Source organism: Schistocerca cancellata, chromosome 1 (genome assembly GCF_023864275.1).
Source record: "Schistocerca cancellata isolate TAMUIC-IGC-003103 chromosome 1, iqSchCanc2.1, whole genome shotgun sequence".
In the NCBI taxonomy this organism is placed as follows: Eukaryota; Metazoa; Arthropoda; class Insecta; order Orthoptera; family Acrididae; genus Schistocerca; species Schistocerca cancellata.
In genome coordinates this window covers 1,205,860,134-1,205,874,099 of record NC_064626.1, presented here as the reverse complement: position 1 = coordinate 1,205,874,099, position 13,966 = coordinate 1,205,860,134, and the positions used below count along the sequence as shown (strand labels likewise).

Here is a 13,966-nt window from a genome sequence, read left to right as displayed (position 1 = left end):
ACCTTTCGACTTATCCTAGGAGAAAGATTAAGGAAAGGCAAACCTACGTTTCTAGCATTTGTAGACATAGATAAAGCTTTTGACAATGTTGACTGGAATACTCTCTTTCAAATTCTAAGGGCGGCAGGGGTAAAAAGAGGGAACGAAAGGCTATTTACAATTTGTACAGAAACCAGATGGCAGTTATAAGAGTTGAGGGTCATGAAAGGGAAGCAGTGGTTGGGAAGGGAGTGAGACAGGTTTGTAGCCTCTCCCCGATGTTATTCAATCTGTATATTGCGTGAGCAGTAAAGGAAACAAAAGAAAAATTCTGAGTAGGTATTAAAATCCATGGAGAAGAAATAAAAACTTTGAGGTTCGCCGATGACATTACAATTCTATCACAGACAGCAAAGGACTTGGAAGAGCAGTTGGACGGAATAGACAGTGTCTTGAAAGGAGGATATAAGATGAACATCAACAAAATCAAAACGAGGATAATATAATGTAGTCGAATTAAGTCGGGTGGTGCTGAGGGAATTAGATTAGGAAATGAAACACTTAAAGTAGTAAAGGAGTTTTGCTATTTGGGGAGCAAAATAACTGATGATGGTCGAAGTAGAGAAGATATAAAATGTAGACTGGCAATGGCAAGGAAAGCGTTTCTGAAGAAGAGAAATTTGTTAACATCGAGTATAGATTTAAATGTAAGGAAGTCGTTTCTGAAAGTATTTGTATGGAGTGTAGCCACGTATTGAAGTGAAACATGGACGATAAATAGTTTGGACAAGAAGAGAATAGAAGCTTTCGCCAGCCGCGGTGGTCTCGCGGTTCTAGGCGCGCAGTCCGGAACCGTGCGACTGCTACGGTCGCAGGTTCGAAAACTGCCTCGGGCATGGATGTGTGTGATGTCCTTGGGTTAGTTAGGTTTAAGTAGTTCTATGTTCTGGGGGCTTATGACCACAGCTGTTGAGTCCCATAGTGCTCAGAGCCATTTGAACCATTTGAATAGAAGCTTTCGAAATGTGGTGCTACAGAAGAATGCTGAAGATTAGATGGGTAGATCACATAACGAGTGATGAAGTATTGAATAGAATTGGGGAGAAGAGGAGTTTGTGGCATAGCTTGACAAAAAGAAGCGACCGGTTAGTAGGACATGATCTGAGGCATCAAGGGATCACAAATTTATCTATGGAGGGTAGCATGGAGGGTAAAAATCGTAGAGGAAGACCAAGAGATGAATACACTAAGCAGATTCAGAAGGATGTAAAAATGGTTCAAATGGCTCTGAGCAATTTGGGACTCAACTGCTGAGGTCATTAGTCCCCTAGAACTTAGAACTAGTTAAACCTAACTAACCTAAGGACATCACACACATCCATGCCCGAGGCAGGATTCGAAACTGCGACCGTAGCGGTCTCGCGGGTCCAGACTGAAGCGCCAGAACCGCGCGGGCACTTCGGCCGGCAGAAGGATGTAGGTTGCAGTAAGTACTGGGAGATGAAGAAGCTTGCACAGGATAGGGTAGCATGGAGAGCTGCATCATACCAGTCTCAGGACTGAAGATCACAAAAACAACAACAGGTGATGCATCCAAGCAAATGAAATGATAAATATAGAAATTACGCCCTGTCTCATTCATGGAGCATGGAACGATGGAGATGTAGCTGGTTAGGGTAGAAAAGTAATGAGCATCTTTAGGCAGCGTCTAACTTGGAGAGTTAGTTGCTCATTGACCATAAGCAACTTCCTTTTATTGTACAGGTCACACTGTTGGGAGTGTTCGCGATGAAACGCTAGGCCGGCAGCCAATCTCGGCTTGTCAAGAGGTGATCACATTGGAAATACAACATTGCCACTTCGGATACAGGTTCCCTATGAACTCAGAAAGGAAAAAAGTTCTATATTGTTGGGTGTCGGTGCAAGAGTAATCCTCATTTGCGGCTAGCATTCAATACTTGAATTCTTCCACCGCTGTCCCAATTGGTTACACACAGCGAGTGTGTGGGGAATAGATTCTCAGCATTACAAATTTCAAGGAAACAAACAGTGTCTGCTGAGAGGCTATGTTCTTACTTGACACACAATCTACATCGAATAATAGTGAACAATACAACAAAATAATTTTAATGAGTAATTCGAGGTAACCATTATAGATTGACTGGGCGCCCACTGCATCCCTCCCACTTCCGTAAGGCCGACAAGTCATAGCATTTGCCAGATTAGCTTAGAAAAGTTATTGCAGCCTTCGTGTTTCGGGGCCTTACATTACTGTTGCTGGTGGAAGAGAAAGAAGGTCGTTGTGATCCTCACTGTGCACAGCTGTGAGCGCTAAGACTAGGAACAGACAGTAGTCTGCAACACTCGTATAACACAATTACTAAGGCATCCTTGTAAGAAACTTTCTTTACATAATCTCATGTGCACATTAAATGTTGGTAAAGTTAACCCTTGGCATAGAGGCAAGACTTAGCTAAGGTGGGAAAATCCCACAAGAAACAAGAGAATCTCGTGTTGGCCCTCATTAAACATGGAGTGCAAAATAAATATAACCGAGCCTATGAAATACTAAGAAGAATAACACAGTGGAGTGTGAGGTCCTTTAACGTGAAACGAAAGTTCTATGGAGGCACACATTGTGGCTGTGGAACAATAAAATTATTTTTAGAACAGTGTGGTAAACGTATTGGTAAAGTCATGACGGCACTAATAAAGTACATATGTGTATCGAATAACCGCGATTCACCCTTATAAATGAAATTACTTATGGTTTGCAACTACACTCTCTTCTGTGGCATCTATCAGTCAACACATAACCTCTCTCCCACGATCCCTATTGGCTACACAAAGCCAGTGCATATGGCGTAGATTGTCAGCAGTGTAAGCTTCTACGGAAAAAAATAGCCTCTGCTGATGCGACGGTCATACTTGGCACTTAGGCCACAACGAATTACAACTGAACAATACAAGAAAATATTTTTAATGAAAATTTCGATGTTATTGTTACACGACTTGGAGACCTACACGGGTCTGAATGTCTTCCATTCACCTTCTCTGCTATTGATTTAGGTGTTCGTTCCATTTCACTTCACTTTGTAGCATTACCTACTGTTAATCAAATAATTTCACAGGCACTAATTTTGAATCAGACACTGTTAGATCCGTTCTCAATTTTGTAAGCTTTACCTTGTATTTATACACGTTTAAATGAAACTGTTATTCAGTAGAGGAAGTGGAAACAATGTCCTGATAGTCTAGCATTCATTTGGTGTTGCCCAGAAATGACACTTTGCTGTAGACAATAGCCTAAGAGCCGCGTGGGATTAGTCGAGCGGTCTAGGGCGCTGCAGTCATGGACTGTGCGGCTGGTCCCGGTGGAGGTTCGACTCCTCCCTCGGGCATGGGTTTGTGTGTTTGTCCATAGCAGTTAAGTCCCATAAGATTTAAGAAAAAAAGAACAAAAAGAAATAACCTAAGACTGTTTGCTACATTGTGTGTGTGTGTTTTAGTATTCATTTAGGCACTACCTAGACTGAATTATTCTGTTTACCATTCATCATGGTTCTTTCGGCGCACCATACGCGCAGTGAATCATAAATTACGTCATATCTCCTGAAAAACGTGTCGTACAACGCTATCACTTTGAGGCTAAATTCGGTGGCATATGTCTATACTCTCTTGAAAATAGATTTAGTTGTAATGAATAATAAATTAAAATCCATGACGGATGCTGAAATTTTTTTTTGCTTGAATTTTTTTTGTAGGGATGTCAACGGGAGAAGTTAAGAAAAGGTTTGGAATTATCTGTAGTGCTTGTTTTAAGTCGGTAAGTTTTCTCATTCTCAAACAGAGGATGAATATAGTTCGGGTAATTTGCGAACTAGGAGTTCTATGGCCTCAAGATATACTCGTATACACAGTTTCCAACTGTAATACTTGTCTTATGTTAAATCTTTAAAGTAAGTGAATACCTCTTGATCAATAGATTATGACAGCATTATGAATTTAAAATTCGCTGGATAGTTACACGAAGTACTGGATATTTAATTTTTGTTTCCCCTGCAAGCCATTAGGTAGGCAATCTGCAAGTAGGATTGTGTCACCGAGTGAACGTTTTAACGGATTAGTAAGACAGCTGGTAGGCCTTCAAGTTGAGTACTTTCCGTCCGCCACACTCATTGCGGTAACATGAGAGATATCCATTTTCAGACAAAAATGTGAAGCACCCAAAAGACATGGTCGGATGGTAATCTAACTTTGTACACTTACACACCATAGGCGCATATGCAAATGATTAGAGCTGCAAGTCTCTGTGACAGGTTGAAAGACCATCACTATGTTCACGTATAGTGATGTTATCAGGCCTGGTATTGTAGATAAGAGCCGTGAACAGAGCCTGATGTTCAGCGAACATTATGAGAGACGCGCAGATGCAACACACTCGTGTGAGATAGTGTTATCATCACCTGACAGAATTGGGAATGAACGGAATTGGGAATGAGCTTTAGCGTGGTTCTGGTCGAACTGTGCAATATTCAGATTTCTGGGGCATTCTTATTTGACACTGGCCCAGTACAGGACTGCAAGGGAACATGAAGACTGGCGTACCAATTCCAAGGTTCAGGTTGACCACGTATGACTACCAGCAGGGAAGATCACCTTATTATGAACAAAGCACCCCATAAGACCTTCATATCTACGCTTGCCAACATAGAAGAAGTAATGGGTCCTCTGCAATATTCTATGTCGCCCAAACCTTTTATTTCTGATTAGTACCAGCCATACAAGGAACTCTGTCCCATTTGTAGGCTACCATTAACACAAGAACACCAACGGCTGCATTTTTAGCAGTTCTGTGACTTGGTACTGGTCTGCTGACGAAAGTTGGTTCAAATGGCTCTGAGCACTATGGGACCCCTAGAACTTAGAACTACTTAAACCTAACTAACCTAAGGACATCAAACACATCCATGCCCCAGGCAGGATTCGAACCTGCGACCGTAGCGGTCGCGCGGTTCCAGACTGTAGCCCCTAGAACCGCTCGTCCACCCCGGCCGGCGACGAAAGTTGTCGCTTTGTGTTCACCAATGAATCGCTTTACTGCATTATCTCGGATCACCACCGTCGCCGATTATGTCGACACGGAGAGAGGTCCGCGTGTTTTGGAGAGGCTCAGTGGTGTATCTCCTGGCGCCATAGTGAGGGGAAACAACTGGTATGACCTCAGGTCATGGCTGGCAGTGATTAAGGGGAATCTGGTGGCACGGAGGTATGTCATGGACTCCACGATTCTCCTCTGTTATATCTCATGTCAAAGTATCGAAGTGACATTTTTGAACAGGACAGTGCCTGTTCACACATGGAACATGTCTCTATGAACTGTCACATCACGCCATGTTGAGATATAAAAAGTCAAATCAAAACACCTTCAGCCGTCTAAATTTCCAGCTGTTATTTTATTAGAGCGACTAGTTTCAGCGTTACATTACGCCATCTTCAGGCCCCCTGAACGATGTCTAGAAGAATCCCACCTCCTGGTCCAGTGAAAATTGGGGGCAGCATTCAGCGACTGGTATCCGTAGATTTTTGACGCAGCGGTCCCTTGGATCATCAGTTGCCGAAATCAGTCACTGAATGCTTGCTCGAATTTCGACTGGTCCACAGGTGGGATTCTTACTATACGTCTGTCAGGGGGCCTGAAGATGGCGTAATATAGCGCTGAAACTGGTGGCTCAAATAAAATAACATCTGGAAATTTAGACGGTTGAACGTATTTGTACTGAACGGCCTAGGTCCCGTAACCGAAGTAAGAGTGATTTCAGGTGTGCCGCAGGGGATTGTCGTAGGACCGTTGCTGTTCACAATATATATATAAATGACCTTGTGGATATCATCGTAAGTTCACTGAGGCTTTTTGTGGATGATGCTGTGGTATATCGAGAGGTTGTAACAATGGAAAATTGTACTGAAAGGCAGGAGTATCTGCAAGGAATTGACGAATGGTGCAGAGAATGGCAATTTAATCTCAATGTAGACAAGTGTAATGTGCTGTGAATACATAGAAAGAAAGATCCTTTATCATTTAGATACAATATAGCAGGTCAGCAACTGGAAGCAGTTAATTCCATAAATTATCTGGGAGTACGCATTAGGAGTGATTTAAAATGAAATGACCATATAAAATTAATCGTCGGTAAAGCAGATGCCAGACTGAGATTCATTGGAAGAATCCTAAGGAAATGTAGTCCGAAAACCAAGGAAGTAGTTTACAGTACACTTGTTCGCCCACTGCTTGAATACTGCTCACCGATGTGGGATCCGTACCAGATAGGGTTGATAGAAGAGATAGAGAATATCCAACGGAGATAAGCGCGCTTCCTTACAGGAGCATTTAGTTATCGCGAAAGCGTTACGGAGACGATAGATAAACTCCAGTGGAAGACTCTGCAAGAGAGACGCTCAGTAGCTCGCTACGGGCTTTTCTTGAAGTTTCGAGAACATACCTTCACCGAGTAGTCAAGCAGTATATTGCTCCGTCCTACGTATATTTCGCGAAGAGACGATGAGGATAAAATCAGAGAGATTAGAGCCCACACAGAGGCATACTGACAATCCTTCTTCCCACGATAAATACGAGATTGGAATAGAAGGGAGAACCGATAGAGGTACTCAAGGTACCCTCCGGCACACACCTTCAGGTGGCTTGCGGATTATGGATGTAGATGTAGATGTAGGTCTCCATAAAGATGTTGAGTTAGTCTCGTCGCCAGTAAGATTCCCCAGAAACGTCCCTGATAGGACCAGCTAGAACGTCAACTCCGTCCTAGTGTCAGTATCCAAGATATTAAAGACGAGTTTTTCGATTTATACGTCAGCTTGCCCCAGGAAACGATGCAACAGCTTTATGAAGCCATTCCGAACGGAATCAGTGCAGGCACCCAGGCTACAGATGATGTAGCATCATGATAATAAAGGAGTTCATTCTACAAGGTTATTTGTAAATCTGGATCCATTTTTTAACCTCTGAAATAACATCACATACCTTTCAACCTAAGAAATTTCGTTTCGTTTCCTCCTCACTTTCTGGGTGCTTCAGTTTTTTGACAAACTGCCTATTGGCTTCTGTCCCGTGTTCTTCGGCCGACGTTCATCTAATGATTTTACTAACGTTTCACCAGGATGAGTGGCTGGCATTGTCAAAGCTTCACCCTCCACTGCCGGTGATGAATTGGAGCCGAGCTCAAGGCCGCAGACTATATGTACTCGTACCTATCGCACCAACGTCCGAGGGCTTCTCCGCGGTCATTTCCGGAGCGGTTGTCCTCTTGCTACCTGCGACGATCGTTCGCTGCACATCGGGAAGCCAGGATCCGTTTATCTTAAGGCTCTCCTCTTTCTTGTTGAAGCTGTTCGCGTGTTTTTGTATTTTTGCAGATTCTTTGAACAAGCACATGTGATACTGCTTCTCTACAGCCAGAACTTCCTTGTCGGCGAATTTTATTACGTGGTCGGCCTCACTCAGTGCGTGCTCTGATACGGCCGATTTCTCCACCTGCTCCAACCTGCAATGTCGCTTATGTTCTTTGATCCTGGTGGTGATTGATCGTCCAGTCATTCCGACATAAACTTTTCCACATGTGCATGGTATACGGTATATTCCTTACATTGCAAGTGGGTCCCTTTTCTCCTTTGCCAACCTAAGACACTCTTTGACCTTCCTTGATGGTTTGAAAATCGTCTTTACGCCATGTTTGCGCAATATACAGCCGATTCTGTTCGTCACTCTGGAAATATATGGCACAAAGGCCGTACCCAACATTTCTTTTTCTGATCTCTTACTTTTCTGAGTGTTTGGCTCTGTTACACTTCTAATATAATTTGTGGAGTACCCATTGCTCCTCAGAACACTTTCCAGGTCTGAGGTGCTGCGACTCACATATTCGTCCTGCTCGCGTTACGAGCTTATTAATGATACCTCTTTTCTGGCTTGGCTGGTGGTTTGATATGAAACTTCCTGGCAGATTACAATGTGTGCCAGACCGAGACTCGAACTCGGGACCTTTGCCTTTCGCTGGTAAGTGCTCTGCCAACTGAGCTACCCAAGCACGACTCACGCCCCGTCCTCACAGCTTTACTTCTGCCAGTACCTCGTCCCCTACCTTCCAATCTTAACAGAAGCTCTCCTGCGAAACTTGCAGAATTAGCACTCCTGAAAGAAAGGATATTGCGGAGACATGGCTTAGCCACAGCCTGGGGGATGTTTCCAGAATGAGATTTTCACTCTGCAGCGGAGTGTGCGCTGATAGGAAACTTCCTGGCAGATTAAAACTGTGTGCCGGACCGAGACTCGAACACGGGACCTTTGCCTTTCGCAGGCAAGTGCTCTACCAACTGAGCTACCCAAGCACGACTCACGCCCCGTCCTCACAGCTTTGATTCCGCCAGTACCTCGTCTCCTACCTTCCAAACTTCACAGAAGCTCTCCTGCGGAAAGTGGAATTAAAGCTGTGAGGACGAGGCGTGAGTCCTGCTTGGGTAGCTCAGTTGGTAGAGCACTTGCCCGCGAAAGCAAAGGTCCCGAGTTCGAGTCTCGGTCTGGCACACAGTTTTAATCTGCCAGGATGTTTCATGTCAGCGCACACACCGCTGCAGAGAGAAAATCTCATTCTGGTTGTTTGATAGTTTGTGCGGGTATCGGCCCGTGTGTGTTGTTTTTCGTTACACGCTGTGTCCCAGGTTTTCGCCATCCCTTGTGACCAGCACATCTATAAATGGCAGTTTTTTCTCCTTTTGTACTTCGATGGTAAATTTTATTTTGGCATGGAGGCTGTTCAAGTGTAGTAGGAAGTTCTTGTCAAGTAGTGTAAAAATGAAAGGAGACGTAATTAAGATCTGCCAGTTGACAGCATAAACAACACAAGTGAGAATTTCATGTTGACTGGTTGTTGCAGGTGGCGTGGATCCACATCGACCGGCAGATGATCCTGACGATCCACCGGCACGTGATCGCGCGCGTGCCTCGCTTCAGCGTGTCGCACGACAACCAGAAGACGTGGCTGCTGCACGTCAGCGACGTGCAGCGCGACGACCGCGGCTTCTACATGTGCCAAGTCAACACCAACCCCATGATCAGCCAGACCGGCTACCTGCAGGTCGTGGGTGAGTCTGTATAACTCGTCTGGGACGCACTGCGTTTCGACTCTGCTGGGCATACGCGTCATCAGAGCATGAGATGAAGTATGTGTATCGAACACAAACCAACAGTGTAGGAGAGACTCACTTTACACAGTGCAGCACGATTAGTCGGTTGCGCATACCATAGATAACAGTGTATGGCAGTCTCACATTACATAATGCAACAAGGTTAATTGGTATCGCATACCACAGATAATATAAATTATTACTCCAAAATTAACTTATTACGACAATACTCAGGTCTCCGGTTTCTGCAACTTATTGCCACCTTCAGATATAATAATTTATATAATAAAAGCTTCCACATGACGAATAAAAATTGACCAGAATCGAGAAAGAATCGTAAAATGAGGGTTCCGTATACACTTATTACACTACTGGCCATTAAAATTGATACACCAAGAAGAAATGCAGATGATAAACAGGTATTCATTGGACAAATATATTACACTAGACCTGACATGTGATTACATTTTCACGCAATTTGGGTGCATAGATCATGAGAAATAAGTGCCCAGAACAGCCACCTCTGGCCGTAATAACGGCCTTGATACGCCTGGGCATTGGGTCAAACAGAGCTTGGATGGCGTGTACAGGTACAGCTGTCCATGCAGCTTCAACACGATATCACAGTTGATCAAGAGTAGTGACTGGCGTATTGTGACGAGCCAGTTGCTCAGCCACCATTGACCAGACGTTTTCAGTTCGTGAGAGATCTGGAGAATGTGCTGGCCAGGGCAGCAGTCGAACATTTTCTGTATCCAGAAAGGCCCGTACAGTACCTCCAACATGCGGTCGTGTATTATCCTGCTGAAATGTAGGGTTTCGCAGGGATCGAACGAAGGGTAGAGCCACGGGTCGTTACACATCTGAAATGTAACGTCCACTGTTCAAAGTGCCGTCAATGCGAACAAGAGGTGACCGAGACGTGTAACCAATGGCACCCCATACCATCACGCCTGGTGATACGCCAGTCCGTCGATGACGAATACACGCTTCCAACGTGCGTTCACCGCCATGTCGCCAAACACGGATGCGACCATCATGATGCTGTAAACAGAACCTGGATTCATCCGAAAAAATGACGTTTTGCCATTCGTGCACCTAGGTTCGTCGTTGAGTACACCATAGCAGGCACTCCTGCCTGTGATGCAGCGTCAAGGGTAACCGCAGCCATGGTCTCCGAACGGATAGTCCATGCTGCTGCAAACCTCGTCGGACTGTTTGTGCAGATGGTTGTTGTCTTACAAAAGTCCCCATCTGTTGACTCAGGGATCGAGACGTGGCTGCACGATCCGGTACAGCCATGCGGATAAGATACCTGTCATCTCGACTGCTAGTGTTACGAGGCCGTTGGGATCCAGCACGGCGTTCCATTTTACCCTCCTGAACCCACCGATTCCATATTCTGCTAACAGTCATTGGATGTCGATCAACGCGAGCAGCAATGTTTCGATACGATAAACCGCAATCGCGGTAAGCTACAATCCGACCTTTATCAAAGTCGGAAACGTGATGGTACGCATTTCTCCTCCTTACACGAGGCATCACAACGAAGTTTCACCAGGCAACGCCGGTCAACTGCTGTTTGTGTATAAGAAATCGGTTGGAAACTTTCCTCATCTCAGCACGTTGTAGGTGTCGCCACCGGCGCCAACTTTGTGTTCAAATGGCTCTGAGCACTATGGGACTTACAGCTGTGGTCATCAGTCCCCTAGAACTTAGAACTACTTAAACCTAACTAACCTAAGGACATCACACACATCCATGCCCGAGGCAGGATTCGAACCTGCGACAGTAGCAGTCGCACGGTTCCGGACTGCGCGCCTAGAACCGCGAGACCACCGCGGCTGGCGGCAACTTTGTGTGAATGCTCTGCAAAACTAATCATTTGCATATCACAGCAACTTCTTCGTGTCGGTTTAATTTCGCGTCTGTAGCACGTCATCTTCGTGGTGTAGCAATTTTAATGGCCAGTAGTGTATGTACATAGGACCGTCATCCATTCCGGAAATTGAGGATCTCCACGATTTTTGCCTGCTATCTACCTTGACACGTAGATTGCTGGATATTTCGAGAATATATTAATATCAAGTTTGAAGTTGGAAAAAAGACAAAACAATTTTTTACGTGTGATACGCTTACAAATTAACAAATTAATGATGATTAAAAATCTACAAATTTATGATTTTTTCCTTTTCTTTTACTCTGAAACCTCTCTTCCAGCATTATTCTACGTCAAAGGGAAGTACCCTACAGAATTTTGTGAGTGCTTTTGCGAGTATCAAAATATGTGACATAAATGGTCATATTCTTTTGATTGTATTGACTTGAAAGCTTAACATTTTTACGTACCAAAGGATTATAGACTTCAGTGTGTGACAAAAATTTCATCTTGATATGTCTACCAAGGCAGCGCTGGATGGACGACGTGGCGAATTATCTAGCAGCCCTGAGAATTGATGACACCTGGAGATCGCGGGCACAAAACAGGAAGGAATGGAGGCAGTTTATGGAAGCAGCGCGGGGTCTGCAGGGCCTGTGATCGCTGGATATCTGTTTATCTATCTATGTCTACCCGTTACTGAGAAAAGGGCGCTCGGCAGATGGACGAAGATAGATAGTCTTATATTGAATTGATCCATCAGTTCGTAGTGGTTTCACATGAGTTTAATAAACAAAACAGATACACATAACGGAGACTTTGTTCATTAATATTCTCCTTCATTATTCCCAACAGTTTGGCAAAGCTGGGGTAACTTTAGAGTCCGCGACTCTAGAAATTACGTGGTTTTGAGGCGAGGAACTCATAAATCAATCTTCGGAGCGCAGTGTCATTCGGAAAGGTGGTTCGTCAGAGGTTGTTTGATAGACAGCGGGAAAAGTGAAAATTTGAGATCGCAGGATTAGTTTAATAATGTGGGTCCGGTACGACTTCCCAAGCCAACTCCTGTATAATGTTTTTGGTCGGTCTAGCAGAATGAGGGCGTGATTTATCGTGGCGCAGCATTACTTCACGAAGCCACACGAAGCCATCCTTTTCGTCTTCTTGGATTGTGTATGCAACACGGATACGTTGTTGACAATAAATGTCACCAGTGATGGTTACACCTTAGGGTAGCAATTTGTAGTACACCACACAGTCGCTGCTCCACAGATGAACAACATTATACACTCCTGGAAATTGAAATAAGAACACCGTGAATTCATTGTCCCAGGAAGGGGAAACTTTATTGACACATTCCTGGGGTCAGATACATCACATGATCACACTGACAGAACCACAGGCACATAGACACAGGCAACAGAGCATGCACAATGTCGGCACTAGTACAGTGTATATCCACCTTTCGCAGCAATGCAGGCTGCTATTCTCCCATGGAGACGATCGTAGAGATGCTGGATGTAGTCCTGTGGAACGGCTTGCCATGCCATTTCCACCTGGCGCCTCAGTTGGACCAGCGTTCGTGCTGGACGTGCAGACCGCGTGAGACTACGCTTCATCCAGTCCCAAACATGCTCGATGGGGACAGATCCGGAGATCTTGCTGGCCAGGGTAGTTGACTTACACCTTCTAGAGCACGTTGGGTGGCACGGGATACATGCGGACGTGCATTGTCCTGTTGGAACAGCAAGTTCCCTTGCCGGTCTAGGAATGGTAGAACGATGGGTTCGATGACGGTTTGGATGTACCGTGCACTATTCAGTGTCCCCTCGACGATCACCAGTGGTGTACGGCCAGTGTAGGAGATCGCTCCCCACACCATGATGCCGGGTGTTGGCCCTGTGTGCCTCGGTCGTATGCAGTCCTGATTGTGGCGCTCACCTGCACGGCGCCAAACACGCATACGACCATCATTGGCACCAAGGCAGAAGCGACTCTCATCGCTGAAGACGACACGTCTCCATTCGTCCCTCCATTCACGCCTGTCGCGACACCACTGGAGGCGGGCTGCACGATGTTGGGGCGTGAGCGGAAGACGGCCTAACGATGTGCGGGACCGTAGCCCAGCTTCATGGAGACGGTTGCGAATGGTCCTCGCCGATACCCCAGGAGCAACAGTGTCCCTAATTTGCTGGGAAGTGGCGGTGCGGTCCCCTACGGCACTGCGTAGGATCCTACGGTCTTGGCGTGCATCCGTGCGTCGCTGCGGTCCGGTCCCAGGTCGACGGGCACGTGCACCTTCCGCCGACCACTGGCGACAACATCGATGTACTGTGGAGACCTCACGCCCCACGTGTTGAGCAATTCGTCGGTACGTCCACCCGGCCTCCCGCATGCCCACTATACGCCCTCGCTCAAAGTCCGTCAACTGCACATACGGTTCACGTCCACGCTGTCGCGGCATGCTACCAGTGTTAAAGACTGCGATGGAGCTCCGTATGCCACGGCAAACTGGCTGACACTGACGGCGGCGGTGCACAAATGCTGCGCAGCTAGCGCCATTCGACGGCCAACACCGCGGTTCCTGGTGTGTCCGCTATGCCGTGCGTGTGATCATTGCTTGTACAGCCCTCTCGCAGTGTCCGGAGCAAGTATGGTGGGTCTGACACACCGGTGTCAATGTGTTCTTTTTTCCATTTCCAGGAGTGTATTTTGTGCGTCCTCGCAGGTCTTTGTACGGTGAGTTGCTGCTTTGTTTGTGCTCAGCCATTCATTTCTTTTTCTTAAGATAGCGTAAAGACGCCATTTCTCGCCGTCAGTGACGTTAAAGGATAGGAATTGTCAAAGTTATTCATGAGCCATTCTCTGATTTTTGTGATTTTGGCTTAAAGCATGCGGTAACCATAC

General features: G+C 45.7%; 1 protein-coding gene across 1 annotated transcript in view; it reads left to right on the top strand.

Annotated features, from left to right (window-relative positions):
* The window catches only part of LOC126142041 (lachesin-like), a 703,294-nt gene that overhangs the window by 470,940 nt on the left and 218,388 nt on the right, over positions 1 to 13,966 (top strand). Inside the window, exon 4 of the mRNA XM_049915285.1 lies at positions 8,931 to 9,138. Within this exon, the coding sequence (XP_049771242.1) occupies positions 8,931 to 9,138 (208 nt within the window). The remainder of the gene's footprint in view (positions 1 to 8,930; positions 9,139 to 13,966) is intronic.